This window comes from Cololabis saira, chromosome 12 (assembly GCF_033807715.1).
Source record: "Cololabis saira isolate AMF1-May2022 chromosome 12, fColSai1.1, whole genome shotgun sequence".
NCBI lineage: Eukaryota > Metazoa > Chordata > Actinopteri > Beloniformes > Belonidae > Cololabis > Cololabis saira.
This window is the reverse complement of record NC_084598.1, coordinates 16,857,303-16,877,619: the sequence shown is the minus strand read 5'-3', so window position 1 is coordinate 16,877,619 and position 20,317 is coordinate 16,857,303. Positions and strand designations below refer to the sequence as shown.

At 42.9% G+C, this 20,317-nt stretch overlaps 1 protein-coding gene across 2 annotated transcripts; it reads right to left on the bottom strand.

Moving 5' to 3' along the window:
* Positions 1–109: 109 nt before the first annotated feature.
* On the bottom strand, positions 110–19,373 carry baz2a (bromodomain adjacent to zinc finger domain, 2A). 2 transcript variants are annotated; one of them, XM_061735766.1, is made up of 30 exons: positions 19,190–19,373; positions 17,951–18,074; positions 16,014–16,865; positions 13,247–15,373; positions 12,695–12,967; positions 12,233–12,604; positions 12,054–12,114; positions 10,649–10,757; positions 10,382–10,483; positions 10,002–10,224; positions 9,793–9,854; positions 9,645–9,710; positions 9,166–9,543; positions 8,827–9,081; positions 8,502–8,716; positions 7,577–7,651; positions 7,294–7,468; positions 7,158–7,220; positions 6,932–7,076; positions 6,247–6,848; positions 5,786–6,155; positions 5,228–5,383; positions 4,957–5,117; positions 4,792–4,857; positions 3,532–3,815; positions 3,322–3,457; positions 3,091–3,237; positions 2,772–2,998; positions 2,459–2,602; positions 110–2,018 (listed from the first exon to the last, which is right to left on the bottom strand). In XM_061735766.1, the coding sequence occupies exons 2-30, from the start codon at positions 18,072–18,074 to the stop codon at positions 1,859–1,861; spliced, it is 8,130 nt and encodes a 2,709-aa protein (XP_061591750.1). In that variant the 5' UTR covers positions 19,190–19,373; the 3' UTR covers positions 110–1,858. The 2 variants fall into 2 exon arrangements, with proteins under 2 accessions (XP_061591750.1, XP_061591751.1); XM_061735767.1 differs by lacking the exon at positions 19,190–19,373 and adding an exon at positions 19,041–19,164.
* Positions 19,374–20,317: the final 944 nt, after the last annotated feature.

Below are 20,317 nucleotides of genomic sequence, written 5' to 3'. Positions count from 1 at the left end.
AGGCTGGGCACCTTAAAGGTGTATGGCACCTAAATAAACAATTCATTCATTCATTCATTCCAACATTTGGATTTAAACAAATACACAGAAAAAGGAAGAAATATACTCTCTACAAGATGTGTTTTTATTCAGCTCACAGTACATTCTACAGATGCACACGTGTTACATCACCTTAATACAACAGAGTCTTGTAATACCTCCTCTTAAAAATGAATTGGTCCTAAAAATATAAAGGAACAAATTTAAAGTCACCAAAACTGTACATTTTTAAAAATTCACTTAACACCACATTTGGTTTTCATGTTTTTTTGTTGTTTTTTTTTTGGAAAGAAAAATATGAACATACCGTCCCTTTAAGTGTACTAAGGAACATCAACGTTTGTTTCCTATCAGTGGATGTAAGTTCAGTGTAAGAAAGTTTAAATAAAAGTCGGACTGCGGAGTCATCCTGCGCCTTCATAGCACACCAACCATGCTGTGCAACATCACACATGGACCCTTAACAGCACCAAAAACAAAAACAACATAATAAAAGAGGAATGTAAAGACAGAAAACCAGACAGAAACTTGCCCAGTACTTCATCAGCTCATTTGCAATTCTAGTCTTTTAAAAGAAGAATTTCCCCCTGCTGTAGCCACTTTCAGAAGTTTTTCATCTGGTCTGATGAGCTACAATTAAAAACTCAAGTTTTTAAACACTTGCCCACCTCCAGTCTTGCAGCTGCAGACTTTATTGTATTGGAGATGTGCAAATATTCAAATAGACCTGTAAGTTGCGATTACAGTGCAAGAGCGAACTTTCAGTGTTTGTGTGTCTGTGTCCAAACTATTTACAGGTGCTAGAATGACTGAAGGATCCTTTTGGTTGTAGACAGTTCAGGTGTAACTAGCAGAATATTTGCTTTTGCTCATCACAAATCGGACACTGAAATCTAAATCTAAGACTGACCAACGCTAAAATCCCTCCAGTTTCATAACCCAATGTTAACACAGCAGTAGAAGGTGGGTATAAATAGCGTGTTGAAAAGTGTGCGTGCAGACTTAAGTGTAGGTTATACAACTATTCCTGACAGTCCCACAGATTCCTTTTAGTTTGACTGGCCTTTTTCATAAATTGTCTAAACATCTCTATAAGGTAATCTGTACACATTCACTACAAGCTATTGCTATTAAATAATCCCAGCTATGGTTTATATTTAATATTATTTATATATAAATATATATAATATATATATATATATATATAAATAAAATGACCCGAAAAATTACTTCTAGGCATAAGACCACGTTACATTACATTTCCAATGAACAGGTGAGAAAGGACCTTAAGTCTATCAAGAGTTTTGATCCATTTTTTTTTTTTTCATTGAGCAGAGATGAGTAGGTCCGGTCTGCGACAGTGTGATCAGTCCCTGACCTTCAGTAAAAGTGTGAGAACTAAAATACTCACGGCCTGAGGCTGCATCTTCAGCCGAGAGCAGGACTTGACCAAGGGCCTTGCTATGACATGGAGCTTGTGATGTGACATGACAGCAGATGGGGTGTCGAGGTAAAGAAAACACAAAAGGTGGAGGGTGAAGATAGCATGTCCTCACTTTGATTGGGGAATGGGCATAAGTTTAAGCCATTTTAGCTGTGGGCCTTAAAAAAAAAAAGAAAAGAAAAAAATAGGCCTGTGGAGGAAACCATAACAGACAGAGAGCCAAAATCTATACATATATACCTATACATGAGATAATAGATAATACACAAAGCTGGAACAACCACCAGGAAGTCTTAGCAGTAATGGGAAGTGTGAATGGGACGCTAAAAGCACCAACAGTCTACAGCCCCACCATCAGGGCGATCGTAGCCACTCCTATTTGTCCTTGTCCGAGTAGAATTCCGCCCAGCGGCTCTCAAAGAAACGCTTCATCGAGTGTCCCGCCATTCCCACTTCAGACGTGTCCTCATTGAAGAGCTCACAGTTGTTGAAGACCAGCTGAGCATCAGCTGCAAACTCCTCACAGCTGCAGTACCTGAGACAGAGAAAAGCACAAAGGATTGATGTCAACATGCACAAGAAAGGGATGAGAGTTGAGAAAAGTGGATAAAAGAAATAAGAGCTGTACCTAAAGTACGACAATAATGTGAAAGGTGTAAGAGAAAAAAAATGGAAAAACAAAAAAAGGGACGGGGAACTCAACACACTGAACAATGGGCTTAGAAAACAGCCTTTAATTTATCTGACAACATTCTAAAAACTGGTTAAACTATGTTTTAGGCTCAGTGAGGACTTCTGGATAATTGCAATTTTTTTGTCTGTTCTTTTAAGACAGTATCATCATTTGTTTAGGATGTTTTTTGCACTTTTACTACTTTTTTTATCATAACGTGATGACTGAAGACAATCTTAATGACCAAGTCTTCTTGAAAACAAACAAACAAGGAACTATTTGTGAAAGTATTTAGTTCTTACATTCCCTGCAGCAGCCTCTCTCTCATGGTGAGAAAGTCCATGGGGTTCTTGATGATGCGGCGGTAGCCGGGCACCAGCCGGGGGTTGACTGGTTCCAGGAAGGGCCAGGCATCTGCATGGGCCTCCATCTCCATTAGAATGATCCTTAGAAATTAAATACATCTTATATAAAAATACAATAAAAACTAATTCACCAAAGCATAACTATCAACACTTATGTCAGCCTGGTAACCAAAAGTTCCTTTTAAAAATAGAGTTCATGTCATAATTTAATTATTTGCAGGCGAATGTCTTAACAGTGATCAGGACTCACTCGCAGAAGGTGAGGTCTGGTTGGTTGCGTGTCATCATACGACGCCGTTTAGCGCTGCTTCCTTCTCCAGAGTGACGGGAGGATGATGAAGGTGCCGGAGACTCCTTAGGCCGTGTTGTCATGACAGTGGGTCGCAATTTTATCTCATCCTCAGAGCTGTCGTCTTCATACCTTCTCTTCTTCACCCTGGCACGCTTTTTGGATGATTGCTGGGACTCACCATCCGCCTAAATGGAGAAGCAGAGTAGCAAGTTAAGAAAAAAACAAACAAAAAATGAAATTTTGCTCTGAAGTCAGGAATCAATTGATGGATTTTGACCTTGGCAAGGCAGGTTGGACAAAACCAGTCTCCCTCTGGAACCTGCGTGATTTTGGGCTTCAGGCAGTACATGTGACAGCCCCGGTCACAGCTGTCACATAGCAACAAGCACTCATCATTGTCCCCCTTTCTGCAAACCTGACAGGTCTTTTAAAGATAAAAAAAAAGTTAGACTCGATATCCTATACACCATGAAATCAAATCTGAATTAAATCTAATGACAATTCTCACCACTTTAGTAACGGATCTCTCCCATGCAATGGCTTTCTCCAGCTGAAGTAAACACAGACAGAGCTGGGGAGCACTACGGCAACGATCTAAAGCCTGCCGCCACGTTCGTAGTCGAGAGGTGATTTCACTCTCCAGACTAGGATAGATGACAATCAATGAGTAAATCATGTTAAAACATTTTTAAAAAAGCATCCCCAGGGTCCTACTCACCTGAAGACATCCATTGGCTGCTCTTCTCCAGGTGTAGGAGTGAGCGGAGCGAGTCGCATCACCTCAGCTGGGTTCCACAGCGGCTCTTTCAGGTAGCGTCTCTCAATGTTTCTCTCCAGGTTGGCCAAGCGCAGCACGGCCAGGTCCACCGGGTGCGTGGCGATGCGAGGCAAGCCGGACCACTCCTTCTTGGTTCGCACAATCCAATCATCCCGTGGGTCCACGTCATGTTCATAGTACTGAAGGTCGTCACGTGTGGAGTCTGGATCAGGGATTGTGTAGGGCTGAAAGGAGGCAAGGACATGAAGAGCTCAAGTAATGTTGAGTAAGACAGTGATGGAAATGTCCAGTCACTCTGTGAGGTCATTATGAGTACAGTCAAGTCAGACCAGTATCGTCCATGTTATTTTGTCTAAAGAGCACAAAGCTTTGTTCTTCAAAACTGCTGTACTGGAGACTCTCTGTGTCACTCTTGCATTGAAACTGGAGATGTATTCAAAAGAGCCCCCATCGAAGGAGGAGTGGATTACAATTGTGAAAGAAATATATGACATGGAAAGACTGACTTTTTCCTTGAACTTGTGCATGGATAAATTCTCTACTTACTGGAGGAAATGGACAGCTCATTTGGAATATGGTTCCTCACCATAGCAGGACACAGTTAGCATTTATTTATGTGATTGTGTTTTGTTGTCTTGGCTTTGAGTACTTTATGCTCTATAATATGAATGATACAGTAGATTGTGGACATACGAAGATAATAATACAATTGTCTTTGAGACCTGGACCTAGCTCTATCTCTTAAAATGTACACATTATATTGATCCACTTTACCCCTGTGCTTTTTATTATCCCATCTGTGCCGTTTGTTAATGTCCTTTTCTTTTTTTTCCCCTTGTTCCATATATATTGTAAAATTTCTTAAAAATAAAGTAAAAAAAAAAAAAAAAAAAAAAAAATTAATTTTGACAAAATGAAAAAAAAAAAAAAAAAAAAAAAGAAACTGGAGATGTATGTTTTGACAATTTTGCATGCAAAAGCTAATTAAATAATTCACTAATTCGTGCCATGTTGCAAGTCTTTATTTTAGAGCACTTTTATACTATTTCAGGTCTTATTCAGTTATTGCAGTCACCTTGAGTGGTTAAACTGTGTTTCTACAGAGGGATTAGATACTTTTTTACCACAACAAAGACAACTTAAAAACCCATCTGGTCTGAATTTGCAGAGAATGGTTTCATGAAAAGTGACAAAGACTACCTGAAACTCAGCCATTAGTGCGTCTGTGCTCGTCTCCGCATCATTCACCACATTCAAAGGAGGTGCCTTAAAAGAAACAAGTTTTCAGATATTAAAAAAAAAAACAACAAAAAAAAAAAACACATTTATTTTGAAACTGAGGAAAAACTAAAGCGTCACACTCACTTTCATAATTAGATCAAAAGCAATGACCCGCTGCTCCAGGTCCTCCACCCACTGCAGAGCGCTGACGTCTGCCTCCATGGATTTCTCCTGCACCTGCCAGGGCTGCTGCAGAGCCTCCAGCAGCCGGTCCTTCTGCTCAACCTTCTGCTCAAACATCGGATCTACATGGTAGAAACAGAAAGGAATATTTTTTAGGATGAGCATGACACCAGTGGTTTGGCAGAACGGTGGATGGACACAGAATGAAAAGGTAATTGCTAATAGCACTCACCGCTGATAGTTTTGGTGCACATCTCAGTTAGACACTCCATGTGCTTCGCCAGATGCTTATGCAGCACCTTCTCCCTGACGCCCCGTGGATGGAGGGACTGTAATGTGGAAAACAGTTCCTGTGGATCCTTGATCCACCACCAACCACGCACCATTGCTGGGGAACAAACCCATTATACTTTGTTACACAACAGATTAAAGAGAAATAAATAAGAGTGAATCATTTACAAAAACTGCACAAAACCATCATCAGTTTTCTGTACTGGGACCTTCGTTAAAAACCAACCATGACTGGGACCTTAGACTAAAAAGACCCACAGCTCATCAAGTTCTGCTTAAAGTAAATCCAGGAGTTTGAAAGAGCGTAAAGAAGAAAGAGCTCTACAGGACATCCATTCCACAGAAGCATTAAAGACCTCAATTTTGTCAGGCAAGTGACTAGATTCAAATTTAAAGTTGTTTAAGAATAACACACTGTAAATTAATCTAAAACAAAGCAGATATTTTTGATTTTTAGCAAAGAGTTAAGCAGATTGTCTCTGTAACAGAAACCACTTACATGCTGGTATGGGCTTGACCACCAGCTGTGTGAAGTACTGCTGCTCCAGTTCCTGAAACACAGAGTTGGGTGGGCGGCCGCGGCGTTTAGCTGCAGCTCCCCGGGCCCCTCGGCGGGCGGGACTCCCGCCTCTGCTGCTTCTCCTCCGTCTGCGGCCGGGCCTGGCAGGGGTGGCAGGGGTGGCAGGTACGGCTGGACTTGGAGTAATGGCAGCTGCAAGAAGCTGAGGAGTTGTCGGCAGAGAACCAGCAAGTGCAGGGGAAGGAGCGTCTGGGGGGTTGCCGTCCTGCGGTGCCGCTGGAGCTCCGTCCTGCGGGGCCTCCGGAGCTCCATGCTCAGCAGGAAGCTGGGCAGGCAAAGATGTATCCAGCTGAGGAAAGGAGAGAATTTTGTTTTTGTATTGTACAGATTCAAAGAGCACTATTACAGGATATGCATTTGCCGTCATTTAATAAGCGAACCTGCATGACAGAAGCAGCGGATGCTGGCGAAACACCTGGGATCTGAAGGAGAAGTTTTGGAGGCGAGCGGGGCGAGGTGGGCGTTTGGGGTTCAGTCAAAGAGCTATCATCACAGGGTTGTTTGGGGAGCAGATTGAACCACTGTCCTCGTTTCTCTGCCATATCTTTGACACTTTCCTCAGGCCGATTGCCCTCTGAAGCTTCCCCCGCCATCGAACACGTCCCATTGACCACCGTGTCATGGGGCTGGCTGAGCCAGTTTTGGAAAGCTGCTTGAGTGAGGTCTTGAGTGGGATTGTTGGGTGATGTGAGGCTTTCTCCTCCATCAGATCTGATGCTACTTCGACGCCGGCGGCGGATCTTTGCTGTGCGGAGGTGAAGCTCAACTTCAGGTTTGATTTTTCGTGGACGTCCGCGACTTCTTTGCGTGCTCATAAGGGACGCAGTGCCGGGAAGGGGGTCCTCTTCCTGGCCGGGAGTGACAGAAGATGGAGATGAAGGTAGAACAGGAGGTGGAGTCGTCGGCATGGGAGGCTCCTCAACTTTGGGCTCTTTTTTGAGGAAAGTGACGGGCACCTCAGCTACAAGGACATCTCCTGAAGCTGCAAGGAGTAAAAGAAAATACATTTTAAAAAAGCCTACATTCTAGAAAATGTAAAAACTCAAGATTGAGTGCCAGACTCACTCAGCAGTTCTTCAGGACCCTCAACCAGAACTGCTCCGAGGTGAGGTAGAGCCAAATATCTGCGTCGGTAACGATCCTGACCCAGCATTATGGACCGCATGGAATGAGAGGACTGGAGCAGCTTTTTACGGAAAAAAACTTGTCGCTGTGGGGGTTTAAAGTAAAAGCATATTTAATAGAAAGCAAATATAAATATGTAAAGCACTGCAAATAGCTAAAGGCTTACTTTGGTTAGCTTATCTATCTGCCGTTCAAGCTCTGGAATGCTGGCGTTGCTGGGGCTCTCATTCTGTCAAAACAATAATGAACATTAAATGTAGGAAATATAACGTTTTTATTTTGAATAAAGCCCAGATACATACATCGCTGACTTTAGGCTCTTCTTTGCGTGCTCGTCGGCTCCCTCTCTCCAGGACCAGACCAGTCTCCTCTAGACTGAGGTTCTCTTCTTCAGCTACTCTGGCGCTGCGCCTCCTCTCCTCAAAACACAGCTCCTCCTCAGAGCGGCCTGTGCGCCGTGCTAGTGCAGCTTTTAGTCTGAAAAAGAGAAAAACAAAACAATTTAAAATATTAAATGTCAATGAAGCGATTAAAAAAATAAAAACTTAATTATTCTTAATCTTAAGAGGAAGAAAATTGTCCTACTTGCGCAGTTTCCCATCAATGGTCCACTTGTTCTTTCTGTAAGTTGCCATGTTTTCCAACGTGTTGTCGATGTCACTAAAATACAAAAACAGACGTCATATATATAAAGAAAACTTTGGCAATTAGGGCTGAACGACTTTGGAAAATAATCTAATTGCAATTTTTTCCCCCAATAATGGGATTTAATATGAGATTTATTGTCTTCAATAAAACCTAATGGATGATTTTAATACAAACACAATATTATATACATTTAGTATAACATTTTTTTTCCAAAGACTGACATCTGTGCATATTTTAATTTAGGCGCCACATCTTTAGCTGAGGACTCAGTTGTTGACAGAGTGGTTTTAACGTGCCGCTTTAAACTGCACTCGTAAGGAGCAGCACTTTCAATCATTTCGGGCAATGATCCCCATTTTTGGCTTGTCTGGCGCAGTAACGCTCGACATTTTAGCCACACATTTGTCGAACATGGCTCTGGTGTTTGTTTTTTTCTTTTTTAACATGCTGGAACAAGATTGTAGTTTTACTCCTGACATTGCGTGGCATTTTCCTTTCCTAAAAATCCAAATAATCCTAAAGTATGGATTTGTTGTTGCTCTTCCAGACAGTTCCAGCTGATTGAGCTCCAGACTGGTCCATCTAGTCCATAGACTGTATAAAACAGTCTAGCCAGAGGCTGTTGCGCAACAGAGTAAAGCACAGCATGAAGAGTTGTTGCAGTCTAGTGCTTGCACTCTCGCGTCATGTGACAGACCTATAATCGCTCACGTTGCGATGTCAAAATCACATTATATTATATTGAGATATAATCGCAGATGCAATGAATCGTTCAACCCTAATGGCAATGTTGTAAAAAGTTTAGATTCAAGTGCAAAATCTCTAAATTTTCTGAAAGTACAGAAAAAATTCTAAGCCCAACCTTGTCACAATGTTGCTGCCATTAAGCTCTTCCACAAGGAAACCCAGGATTGATGCCTTGGTGTCTGGAGACAGGGCATGAAACGTTTTGGTCCTCAATGTGTTGCAAACCTCCGTGTCATAACCATAGGATTCCAAAAAGATGCGAAGAGCTTCTGAGACTGTGTTGCGGGTCAGTTCCAACTCGACCAACTTTTCCCCGAGTATCTTTACTGACTGTAGATTGGTATGAAATGGTGAAAAAGCAGAAAAGAAAAGCATGAAATGTCTCAGAAGTCATCGGCAATAGTTGCTTTAATAGAAAAAAAACTCAGTTTGTCACCGACCTGATAATAGGAAGGCAGGCCTGGATCATGCAGTGCTGACTCCACCAGTTTTATCAGTAGCTCCTGAACTTCTCCTTGACTGTCCCCCAGACCCAGAAGACCTTCCTGAAGGGTAGCGAGACTGGGAATGTCCTTGGGCACATTGAGACCGATGAGCTTTCCGTAACCGTGAAGGAACTCCACCACAGCCAGGCAGTGTGCGAAAGCTGTTCCAGAAAGAACCACGCCAGGAATGCGGGACAGCTCTGGCAGGGGCTGATGGAGGAAATATATATATATATTTTTTATTCAATTTCAATAGTGAAGCCTATCATAATATGAGTCAAACTAAAAACTCACTTTGTGGTCAGTGAGACACATGTCCTCGGCGGGCTTCTTCAACTCATCTGCTATCAGCTGCTGCCTCTTCCGCTCCTCCAGTCGTCTCTGGGCTTGTGCTCGCCGCTCCGCCGCCCTCTTAGCCGCTACAGCAGCTTGAGCTGCTGCCTCTGCCTCCGCCTGGGCTTTAGCCAGGGCCTTGGCTTTACTCCGAGCACTTGTCACCCTATTACTCTGGACTACCCTTTCTGTCTGCACGGGTGTAGTGGCTTCAACCTTCACCGACCTCCTACGGCCAGGCTTTTTGGGCTCGGCAGCAGAGTCCAAATGAGTGACCTGAGGGGCCGTTGAGTCTGTTGGTTCAATCTTTCCCTCAAGGAGTTTGGTCTCGTGCTCAAGCTAAAAACAGCAGAAAAAATAGAAAACACAGTTGAAGAGGATCTGGTGCTGGATAAAAGGGGCAATTATTTTACATGTTCACAAGGCAAGTAATCCTGAACCTTGGCTTTCTTTTTTCCTTCTCTCATCTTCTTGATCTTTGCATCCTCTCTCCTCTTCATTCTTGCCTAGAAAATGGAAATCAAAACAAAACCAGGATGAGAAATAAATAGTGTAACATTAATATTGAAACCAGTCTGAACTACATACCTTTTTTTTCATTTTCTTTTTTATTTTTGCTATTTTTTCCTTTTCCTCCTCTGTGAGAGCTTCTATAACAACATTAACACAAATAATTAGTCACATTAACATTAGCAGCACTGGAATGAGAAAACCATCAACCAACCAGCTGAAAGAACTGTATTCATTATTGGTCATACAAAGTAACCATAAAACTCTTTTACTCAGCCTTCACTGACCCTTGGCCTCAAGTCGCTTTAGCAGTTTGGCATCTACTTTGCTGAGGAGGTCAACCATCTTGAATTTAGGAGGTCTGCCAGGGCGGCGAGCCTGTCCCCCTTTCAGGCCACGAATCCTGCGAGGTTTCTCTTTATCAGGATTTGGAGGTCGACCGCGCCGACCGGTGATGGCCATGATCATAGAAGGAACCTCCTCATTAGCCAAGAGGACCCACTTCATGCCCTGTAATACATTTCAGACATGGATATGATTCACTGTGACTAAAATGTCCTGTCATTTTGGTAAGAGTAGGAGTGTAAATTTGCAGCAGTTTTGATCCAAATTCCTAACTGTGAATGAGTTTATCTTAACAGGAAAGAAAAGAAGAGTATTTACAGACCTCAGAAGTTTCTCTTTCTTCATAGAAATCTCCAACAGGCATGCGTGGACTGAAGCTGAAGTGTTCTCTGGTGACCACGCTGTCTACGTGTCTCTTCAGGTACTGGGAGGGGTCGGTAAGACATGGTAGAAGCAAGAGAGGGCAGTCAATTTATGACATGATTGATGCTACCGCCAGGCTCTCATCTGTGACGAGACTGTGGTTTGAGACCTTTATGAAGTCTTTTAGCCTGTAGTTTATTTGAAGAAAAAAATAAAATAAAGTCACCTTGATGATTTCAGGAAACTGCTTCATCCTTCTTCCACAAGGAGTGTAATACCAAGTTTCCCCCTTCATGCGGCTCTCCATTTTCTTCACGCGAATCTCCCTCCTCCAACTACAAATAAGAGTTTTTCATTACATTCCAATCACAACTTTGAGATTAAACCTCGAGTTAAGTGACTTTTTTTATTACAGTCATCAAATCCAATGGAAAGGCAGACAGTGAATTAATGATAAAGATAGAGGACATGTGTCTGATTAAAAAGATTTATTTGAGGCTTGAAACACTCCTGTGCTGATTAACATGTCTCTTGTTTCATTGTGATTAACTGTAAGATTTTCATTGCTAACTCACAATTAATCCCATATTGCAATAATACTTGAGCAGACAATTATCTGTGCTTTAAACAAATTGTTGTTGTTTTATTTATTATGGTCAGCCCGGTAGTGGCCGTCCATATTGCAATGCAGCAAGCTAAAGTCGCAAAACCTCAGAAAAACCGAGGAAAACCAGTTATTATTCCGCACTTTTTTTCGTCCATAAATGTGTCCTGAACCGCAACGTGCACCCAGGCATGGCATACATCAAAACGTGTGTCTCCATCGATCTTCAATGGGCATTACTCTTCCCCGTCAAAAGTGTTAGTGGCAACGCTAGAGCCAAAATTCAGACGCTTATTGCTCGGCTGAAATTTATCGTAGAGACATCATTCAAAGACTCAGACCGCTTTGTACTTCAAGATTGTAAATACTTATTATGCTAGGTATTACGGTTTTTGCGATATTGAACTTTAATCCAAATGTAGATTTGGAGGACGGGCCTTCTGCAATATGGAACCAACTTCCAGTTTGGGTAAAGGAGGCTGACACCACCTCGTCCTTTAACATCCAATTTAAAACCTTTCTGTTTCAATTAAAGCCTATAGTTAGTGTAAACTCTAGTGTGTTAGGGCCAGTAGTCATAGCTGCAGCTACAGGACAAGACTAAAACAGTTTGTCTGAAACTGCTGGGAGCTCTGCAGCTCCTCCAGCATGGGTTGGCTGAGAGAGCTGGCAGCCACAGTTACCGGTAACTTTGACTGACATACATTGGATTTTTTTGTATTTTACATCCTAAATAAAAAATTTAAAAAAAAGAGGCTTCAAACCCTCTCTTCAGAATTCTTATGCATCACATAACCAATGCTTTGTGTATTTTGTTTTACAGTCTATTACAGCTGCATAACTCGTCATTTCTTCAAACTACAGGTTGGGTCGAGGGTCATGTTTCCTGAAAAATAGGTGCATTAAAAAAGAAAAGAATAGTGGTGCTTAACAGAGTATGCGTTAACACATTACTAACACAACACGCCAACTTTGAGAGTCCCAATATATAGATTTAAAAAAATATATGTATTAAAAGGAAAGTTACCCGTGCATTAAGGGGAAACGCACTTGCTCCTCTGTTGCAACCCTCCTCCTGTTTGCTTCTCCTGTTCAAGACAATTAAACCAGTTCAGAATCAAACTCTTACAACTTTTAAAAAATGTCAAATATATACTACTGTATGATGTGGGTTCCTTCAACCAAGGTATTAAGCTGCTTCATCACCTGCAGTGGAGCTGCCATCATCATCATCATCGTCGTCAGCACCCGGTTTGGCATCTTGTTTCTGTGTCACTAGATTTCCTTCTTGGTCTTGCTTCCTAGCCCTTTTCATCTTCTTGGTTTTCCCTCCTGCCGGGCTGATGACTGAAGCATTGGCCAGAACAGCTTCAATTGCGGCTGTTATCGGATCAACCTCCTGTGCGAGAGGCTTCATCTCCCCTGACACCTCTGAGGTTTCTTTAACATTAATGTTGGGAGCTTTCTTTCTTTTTCTGCCCCTTGCCCCTTCCGCTTTAGTGGCAACTTCTTCAGCTGCCTTAATCTTTTCCACTTTTGGGGTTCGAACACGACGCTTCCGCTTGGTCTCTTCTGGAGCTTAAAATGAAAAGCAAAAAGACCCTTTAAAAAGGATTTCTTACATTCTGTTAACAGTATAAATGTGGTTTAAATCAGAATGTCAAATACCCGTGGTTGTAATCAATGTGGCCTTTGGAGTTCGAGGTCTGCGTGGTTTCCCTGGGGTGCTCAGAAGACCTCCGGCAGGTGACATAGCTTCCTCAGTGACTGGCTGAAGTGGTTGTACAGCAGGACTCTCTGCTGGGGTACTGGTGGCCAAGACGTTTTCATCTCTCATCTTCAAACTCGGGGGTGTCAGTACCATTTTAGCAGGGGTCTTCATAGTGTTTCCAGCTGAGTCTGGTGTATCGTGTCCCCCCGACTCCCATTCTGCTTCAGGACCTGAGATCAAACAACATTAAACTTTTTCCAGTAAAATTCAGATTAATAAAATGACTAGAAAAGACAATATTTATACCTCCCTTTATTTTGAGAAATGTTTCCATGTTTAAAAGCAACAAAAATGTTTAAAATAAAATACTATTTGGACAAACATTTATATAAATAAATATTTATATAAATAAATAAAATAAATAAATAATTATATATAAATAAAATAAATATAAATTAAATGTTATGAAAAAAGTGTGATAGTGCCAATTAAAAATATAATTAATGTACCTTGAGAAACTGACTGAGATGACACAAATAGGTGTGAGTTGGACACATCACTTGAGTCAACAGGAGGCTCTCCATTGTGAGAAGTGTTGTTTAAAGAAGACTCCAACATGGATGCTCCAGTAATCTGACAGCTGCTCCTCGTTTCTTCTGCCTCAGACGCTTCCCCTTCCTCGGTCATGTCCACTGTATCATCTCTGGAGTTTTCCACTGAAACTGTGCCATCGCCAGTGCTGTCAAAAGTGGCAGATTGCTCCTCCTCAGGGTTGTCAAACTGACAACTGTCCTCTCTCATGGGAAAGCTGTGGTCGAAGTCAGAGGAGTCATCTAAAGATGACCTATCACCACATAAAAGAGAGGTCTTTTCCGCGACAGGGCTGACATTGATATCCGAGAGGTTGTCACATGTTGAATTGCCATCATAATAAGAGGCAGTATGGGAAGTGTTATCAAAACTTTGTCCATCGGTCAGATGCTGCACCCTTGTGCTGTTAAGCTGCAGGGACTTTCCGGGTGGAGAGGACGTTGCCACGGAGTCTTCTGTCTCAGACATGATACCGCTCTTTATGTGCTGCTTCTCAGAATCTGCCGGTTTATTCTTGAGAGTTTGATCGAGAGCACCGGTGGTCAGTAAGGGTTTTCCTGGAAGATCAGTAACAGATTTGTGTGACAATTCTGATTTCTTAGTTTCAGTTGCTTCTACCTGTGATGTCATTACTCTGCCTGGATCAAGACGAGGAATGCACTCATCTGGTTTTATTTCATTTTCCACTGCTTTCCTATCCTCGCTAAGACCATGGCGTTCCAACTTGGGAGGTGACCGTGGTAGCACAGGCGGAGGATGCTGGTCAGTGTCTGAGCTTTGGACCACTCTAGAAGACGTACCCATTACAGGAGGCACGGAGGCAGGAGGTGTGGACATGGGTGGAGTCCTGGAGGCTTGAGTGGTTACAAGAGGTAGGGTAAAAAGAGGCTGGACTGCAGGGCTGTCTTGGGCTGTTTGTGGGGGGAGGTTCACCACCACGGATGCTGCTGATGTTGCATCAGCTGCTGGAACACACTTATCAACAGCTGGAAGAGTGTGTGTTTTACACTGGGATGTTGGAGGTGACTCACAAAGTTTACTATCAAGTGAAGGAGTCTGTGACGTTGACAAACATGGGCCAGGTGATGTTGAAGCTACAGGTCCTGATGCAGACGTATGAGATTGAGCCACAAGGGTAGATGAGGGATTTGGACTTGCAGATAAAGCAGGAGAGAGTGACTTTGTAGAACCAGGTATTTCATGCTGACCCCTAGATGCATCTGTGAAGCATGGTGTCAAAGGTGGTGTGGACCCATGAACCTCCTGCATCTCAAGAGGTGAGTTAGATGCAGAGTAAGAAGGGACGCAGACTATGGCAGGTGGGGAAACAGTTGTAGGAGGTTCAGAAGCTTTAGGAAGCAATGTTGCCTTTGATGGATTAATCGCTGACTCCAAAGAAGACGAGACTGGAGGGCTCGCAAAACATCCAACGGGTCTAAACACGCCCTCAGCTGAAGCAGGGGGTGTAGACATTTTTGAGGGTGACTTGAGCAGTGGGGAAGAAGATCCTTCCAGCAGATGCTTAGATCCTGTGGGAGCTGCTTCAGCTGTACCAGAGGTGGAAGCCCTGAGGCCTTGCACCATTAGGGGAGGTGAGGAAAGTCTGGAGGAAGCAACTGAAGACTGAGTAAAGAACACTTTGGGAGGTGATGACATTTGTGAAGGAGCGGCTTCTACATCATGGGATGAAACGACTGGGGCTCCAGCCGCAGATGTGGGGGATCCAGAGAAAGCAGGAGCGGTAGAGACCCGCGGGGGTGTTGAGGTCTTTGTTAAAGACACAGATCCTCCTGCATTATATCCAGAGGGTGGAGATGACACACACTGGGGATGAGGGTTAACAGCTGGATCTCTGACAGGGGAGGTCATTTCTGGATGCTGAGGTCCTGGTTGATCTGTATGGAGACAATAATCACTTTGAGGGCCCGCATGAGCAGCAGATTTGGGTTGGCAACTGTCAGTCTTGGGTGGCCTCTGGGAAACGGGTATCCTTTCGCTGCCATTATAGCTTGTGTCCGGCTCCTTGACAATCTCCCTTGAATGCCCTAAAAGATAGAAGAATCAAATTTGACTCAGCAAAAGTGAGGGCATCATATTCAACTGGTCTCACTGATAATCAAATATAATATGGTTTGAATTTGTAAAAATGGATTTGCATAAATGAAAATGTTCAGGAGGTATGCGTTTCCTTTAGAAACCCATATGGATGGAATTTTATTTTCAGACAATACAACAAAAAGTGAAAGAGTGTCCCCTGCTGGTCAAACCCTAACACTATCCCAGTCATAACCCCTGACACAGAGAGATCTTTATTTATTTCAACTTCAGTCATTGAACTCTATCAATGTTGCTTTAGACAAATTCAATATGAAGCTGTAGCTCAAACAAGAGTGTCATTTTTCAGTAAGACCCTGAGCAGGGAGGGCTTGTCAAATAGAGACCAAAGAGAAATGAGATCATACGACTAGTATGACTCCTTGGTATTGAGGAAATGAAATGCCGACAGCATTTTGAGAACAGTTTGACTTATGAGGAAATCAAAGATGGATATCAGAAGTACAAAACAGTCAACATGTAGAACTAACCATTTCTAGCTATAACAATAGTCTAGTATATTTTTAGAAACAGGGATGAAAGACAATGGACAGAATGATATTAGCAATCAAGTATAAAAAGAAAAGTGACCTTGAATTGGAGAAGACATCCCCACACTAGTAGCATGGGGGCTCCTTTCTTTGTGGCCCTTGGGTGATCCACCGTCTTGCACTGCTGATGGTGACAGAATTGGTGTTGATGACATTCCACCAGGCAGAGGACTGCCAGTGCTCCTTCTGCCTAAACTGTGGTGTCGTGGGCTGCCACATGGAGGTGTAAAACTCTGGGATGTTTGGGGCATTATCTGAGCCTGGCCTTGAGGCGGAGGTTGCTGAGGGGGCGACTGCTGCTGGTAGTAGGGCATCCCATTAGGCATCATCCCATAATGTTGTGGTTGCTGGTGCTGCTGGTGACGGTGGTGGGGTTGACGTTGGGAGTGCAGGTGCTGCTGTGATGGTTGATGTGGGGACTGTTGTAAGGACTGCTGCTGGTGATGCTGTGTCGATGTAATCCCAGGATGTGCCTGACTCGGGAAGGTTCCATACATGCTGTGGGAATTGTAACTCATCTGCTGTGAGCCAGGGTTACTCCTGTTCCAGTACTGATTCCCTGTTAGAGGGATGTTAGTCGGGCCGGCAACAGCGGGTTGGGGGGAACTTTCAATGACCCCGTTCAGTTGGTACTGTCCATGACCCTGGAAGTGGTGCTGTGGCTGAGGCTGCCCCATTCCAGATGGAGGCTGCTTCTGGTGCATCCCGTGTCCAGGAGAGGTGCCCATGCCTGGACCATACTGAGGGTGTCCTCCCCACAAGTAGTCGTAGCCCATTCCGCTCTGGTGGTGGTTACTTAAGTGTGGATAGGGAGTTGATGGGGGGTGGGAACCAGGCACACTGGACCCAAGTACAGTAGAAACGCCATTAACATTCATTTCGCCATTCAGATCTGTTAGAAACAAGGACATAAACTGAGTTCAAAACATTTGGATAAGTAAAAGAATTACGTTTGCTGATGAAATTAGTTTAGTGAGGGGAAAATGTTAGTTTTATGGCTTGCTAGAGCACATCAACTAGAAAGTGTTTTCATAAAAGGCTCATTTTACTTTGCATTCTGATACATGATTCTGATATCAAACATGAACAAATAAGACGATTGGCTTCTGGGCGCGGGATGAAGATGGTACTGAAACCACGACAAACCATGGTGTCCCACACTGCTGAAGAGGCAAAACATTAATGTTGGGTCATTTTGCATGTCGTTGTTTACATTCAACAGTCTTTACATATGACTAGAAGGTTCCTGATCCTCCTAGAAAGGAGGACGCTGGCGTGTTTGTTTGCCGCTTCTCCGTCTCTGAGTTTTTAAATGTCTTAATTGTATTGATTTTGATTGATATTTATTGATTTTTTTTTTTTTACCTGTTTTTAACTCGTTTTAATCTTGTAACCACTCTGAGATTCTCTGAATTAAAAGTGCTCTATAAATAAGATCTATTATTATTATTATTATTATTATTATTATGTATACTACCTCTACATTTAGACCAAAAAGAGCGGGGATAGTTTTCAGCAGAACCAGATGACCCTGACTTAGAATAAACAGGTATATATAACGGATGGATTATTTACATGTTTCTCTTTATGGCAATTTTGGGTGTATTCTTTGGTAATGTCATTTTGTCACTTGGTGTAGTAACTAAGTGTTTACTAAAAACAGCTTTGAATCCATTTATGATCATCCTTTCAAGTGCCCGTAGAGATTCAAGAAGAACCTGTAATACTGTAATTTTCAGCAGGTTTGCATATAGCTCCTTTGCTCTTGTTGTGTAACTGTCCTTTTCATTCATCTGTAAATGTTCGGTCTCTTTGCAATAGATTTGTGTGTATTTGAAATGTTGTTTCCTGTCTCTTTCTGGTTTGTCACTTTATGTGCCGTTGTGCAGATTAAAATCAGAGAGGGGGTGCGACCCATCAGTTATACCTCAATGATGCAAAATTATTCTAATAAATAAAGAAATAAAATATACTCACTCTTCCCCTGCTGAGGAAAACTCATGGAGGACCCGTTAGTGTAAAGAGAATCCCCTGAGGAGAGTTTCAGTCCTGAGTTTGTTGAGGAGTGGGTGCCATAGTTGAAATGATTATTCGAGTCCATCTAAAAAAAAAAACAACAACAGACCAATATAAAAACTACATTCACTTCTGACTGATAATCTCCAATCTGAATAAGGTGTGACTTCCAAGCAGCGTTTAACTGGGCGTTATATAACAAATGTACAACTTGTTTCGTTGTTAGTTCTTATGTACAGACTGTACTACAGTAGTTGCGGGGACTCTACGTGATTCGTGCCACTTCCGCAGAGAGCTGTATAAACCCCGCTAATGTTTGGCAAGTGCAGCTTGTGACAGCAGCACCATTTCAGTCCAACAACATAACAAAATGTCGCAGCAGCAGCAGATAGCAGCAGGCCCTGGCGAGGGCAGCATCTAAAACACGCTCAGCCCGTAGCTGTGCAGCCCGTAGAGCTGCAACTGCAGCCAAACACAGCCGGGCAGCACCAGGGGCAACAATACTGATTAATAATAATGATTATTAGCCAGTAATGGAGGGATTAGAGGGGGTATTTGGCGCTGGGAGGCCCGCGGGAGCAGAGCAGCAGCTCCCTGCAGGACTCAGCGAGGCCGCCGCGGCAGCTTCACGCCTAAAGGCTGATTCATGGTTCCGCGTTACACCGACGCAGAGCGCTGCGGCGTATGGGTGCGCTACGGCGTATGGGTGCGCGTCGCCGCGTCCCTTACGCCGTAACTCTACGGCGTAGGCTCTGCGTCGATTTAACGCGGAACCATAATTCAGGCTTAAAAACACACTTTAAAGCGCCGCGGCAACGACTCGTAGCGTCCAATATAAGACACAGGCTCGGTACCTTTTAAATTTTTCCTCCATTTGAACGTGAACCCCCCATATGAAGCCCCAAGGTTATTAGCGCATCACCACAATAGGAGCTAGCAGCTAGCGGCTAGCCCGGCTAGCAGCACGCTGCCGACTCCACATCCACCAGCGGGGCTAGGAGCACCGGGAACACAATAAAACACCGGATTGCTGCTTCTGGCCACTACTAACCCCCGGCAGGCTGTGTTGAGTGAAGCCCCGGGGCCGCTCCTCCCTGTGTTTGGGGCTGTAGCGCTAGTTAGCCGGGGAAGTTACATTGTTTATCTGCTGTTCCTGCGGAGCATCCTCCTCCTCCCGCACCAGCTCACTCCAGCACTCACCTCTCAGTCCTCCCGGCCCCGGGTCTCCTCGGTCCCCTCGGTCTCCAGAGGAGCTGCTGCTGGCGGTGACACGGCGATAACCGAACAATAACAATAACAAGTCCGAGCTGAGGGGTTTAAATCATCCAACATGGCTGTCTCTGGTCCGGGGCAGCCATGATCACCGAGCTGCTGCTGCTGGGGAGTAAATGTGTCAAAAGTACCAGCAACATCCGGTGAAAGTACTTCACCAAACTTTGGGACGGATTTAGATATAAACACAAACCAAATAACAATGAATGCCCAGTAACAATTAATTATTAAGGTATTTAATCAAAATTAATTCCTTTTTTTTAGTTCAGTTCATTACTGTTTACTCAAGCGTACTCTTAAATTAAATACTTATTTTTTAACAACTTGTGCTTTTTATTATTTTACCTCTTTTCTCATCATTTTATTTCATTTTATTTGTTATTTACTGTCTAATTATGTCTTTTGCCGCTTTTAATGTTGATGTAAAGCACTTTGAATTACCTTGTGTTGAATTACCGCGGTTGAATTGGTTTGATATTGGATATTATGAATTCAACACCCATTAAACTTGTGATACATACCATTGATTTTGGTCAAACCACTTGTGATGTGTTCATGGTCATCTAGACTATATATCACAAAACAGTAATTATTAAAAAATCATATATATGGGCATATATATGGGCTGATTTAAAAATCATATATATGGGCTGATTTAATGTGGTTTAATGAATTCAACACCCATACAACTTGTGATACATAACACAGATTGTTTTCATTAAACCTCATTAAATCCGCCCATAATATGATTTTATAATAATTACTTATAATAATAAATTGTGATATATAGTCTAGATGACCATGAACACATCACAAGCAATATGACCAAAATCAGTGGTATGTATCAAGTTTTATGGGTGTTGAATTCATTAAACCACATTAAATCAGCCCATATATATGCCCATATATATGATTTTTTAATAATTACCGTTTTGTGATATATAGTCTAGATAACCATGAACACATCACAAGTGGTTTGACCAAAATCAGTGGTATGTATCACAAGTTTTATGGGTGTTGAATTCATAATATCCAATATCAAACCAATTCAACCGC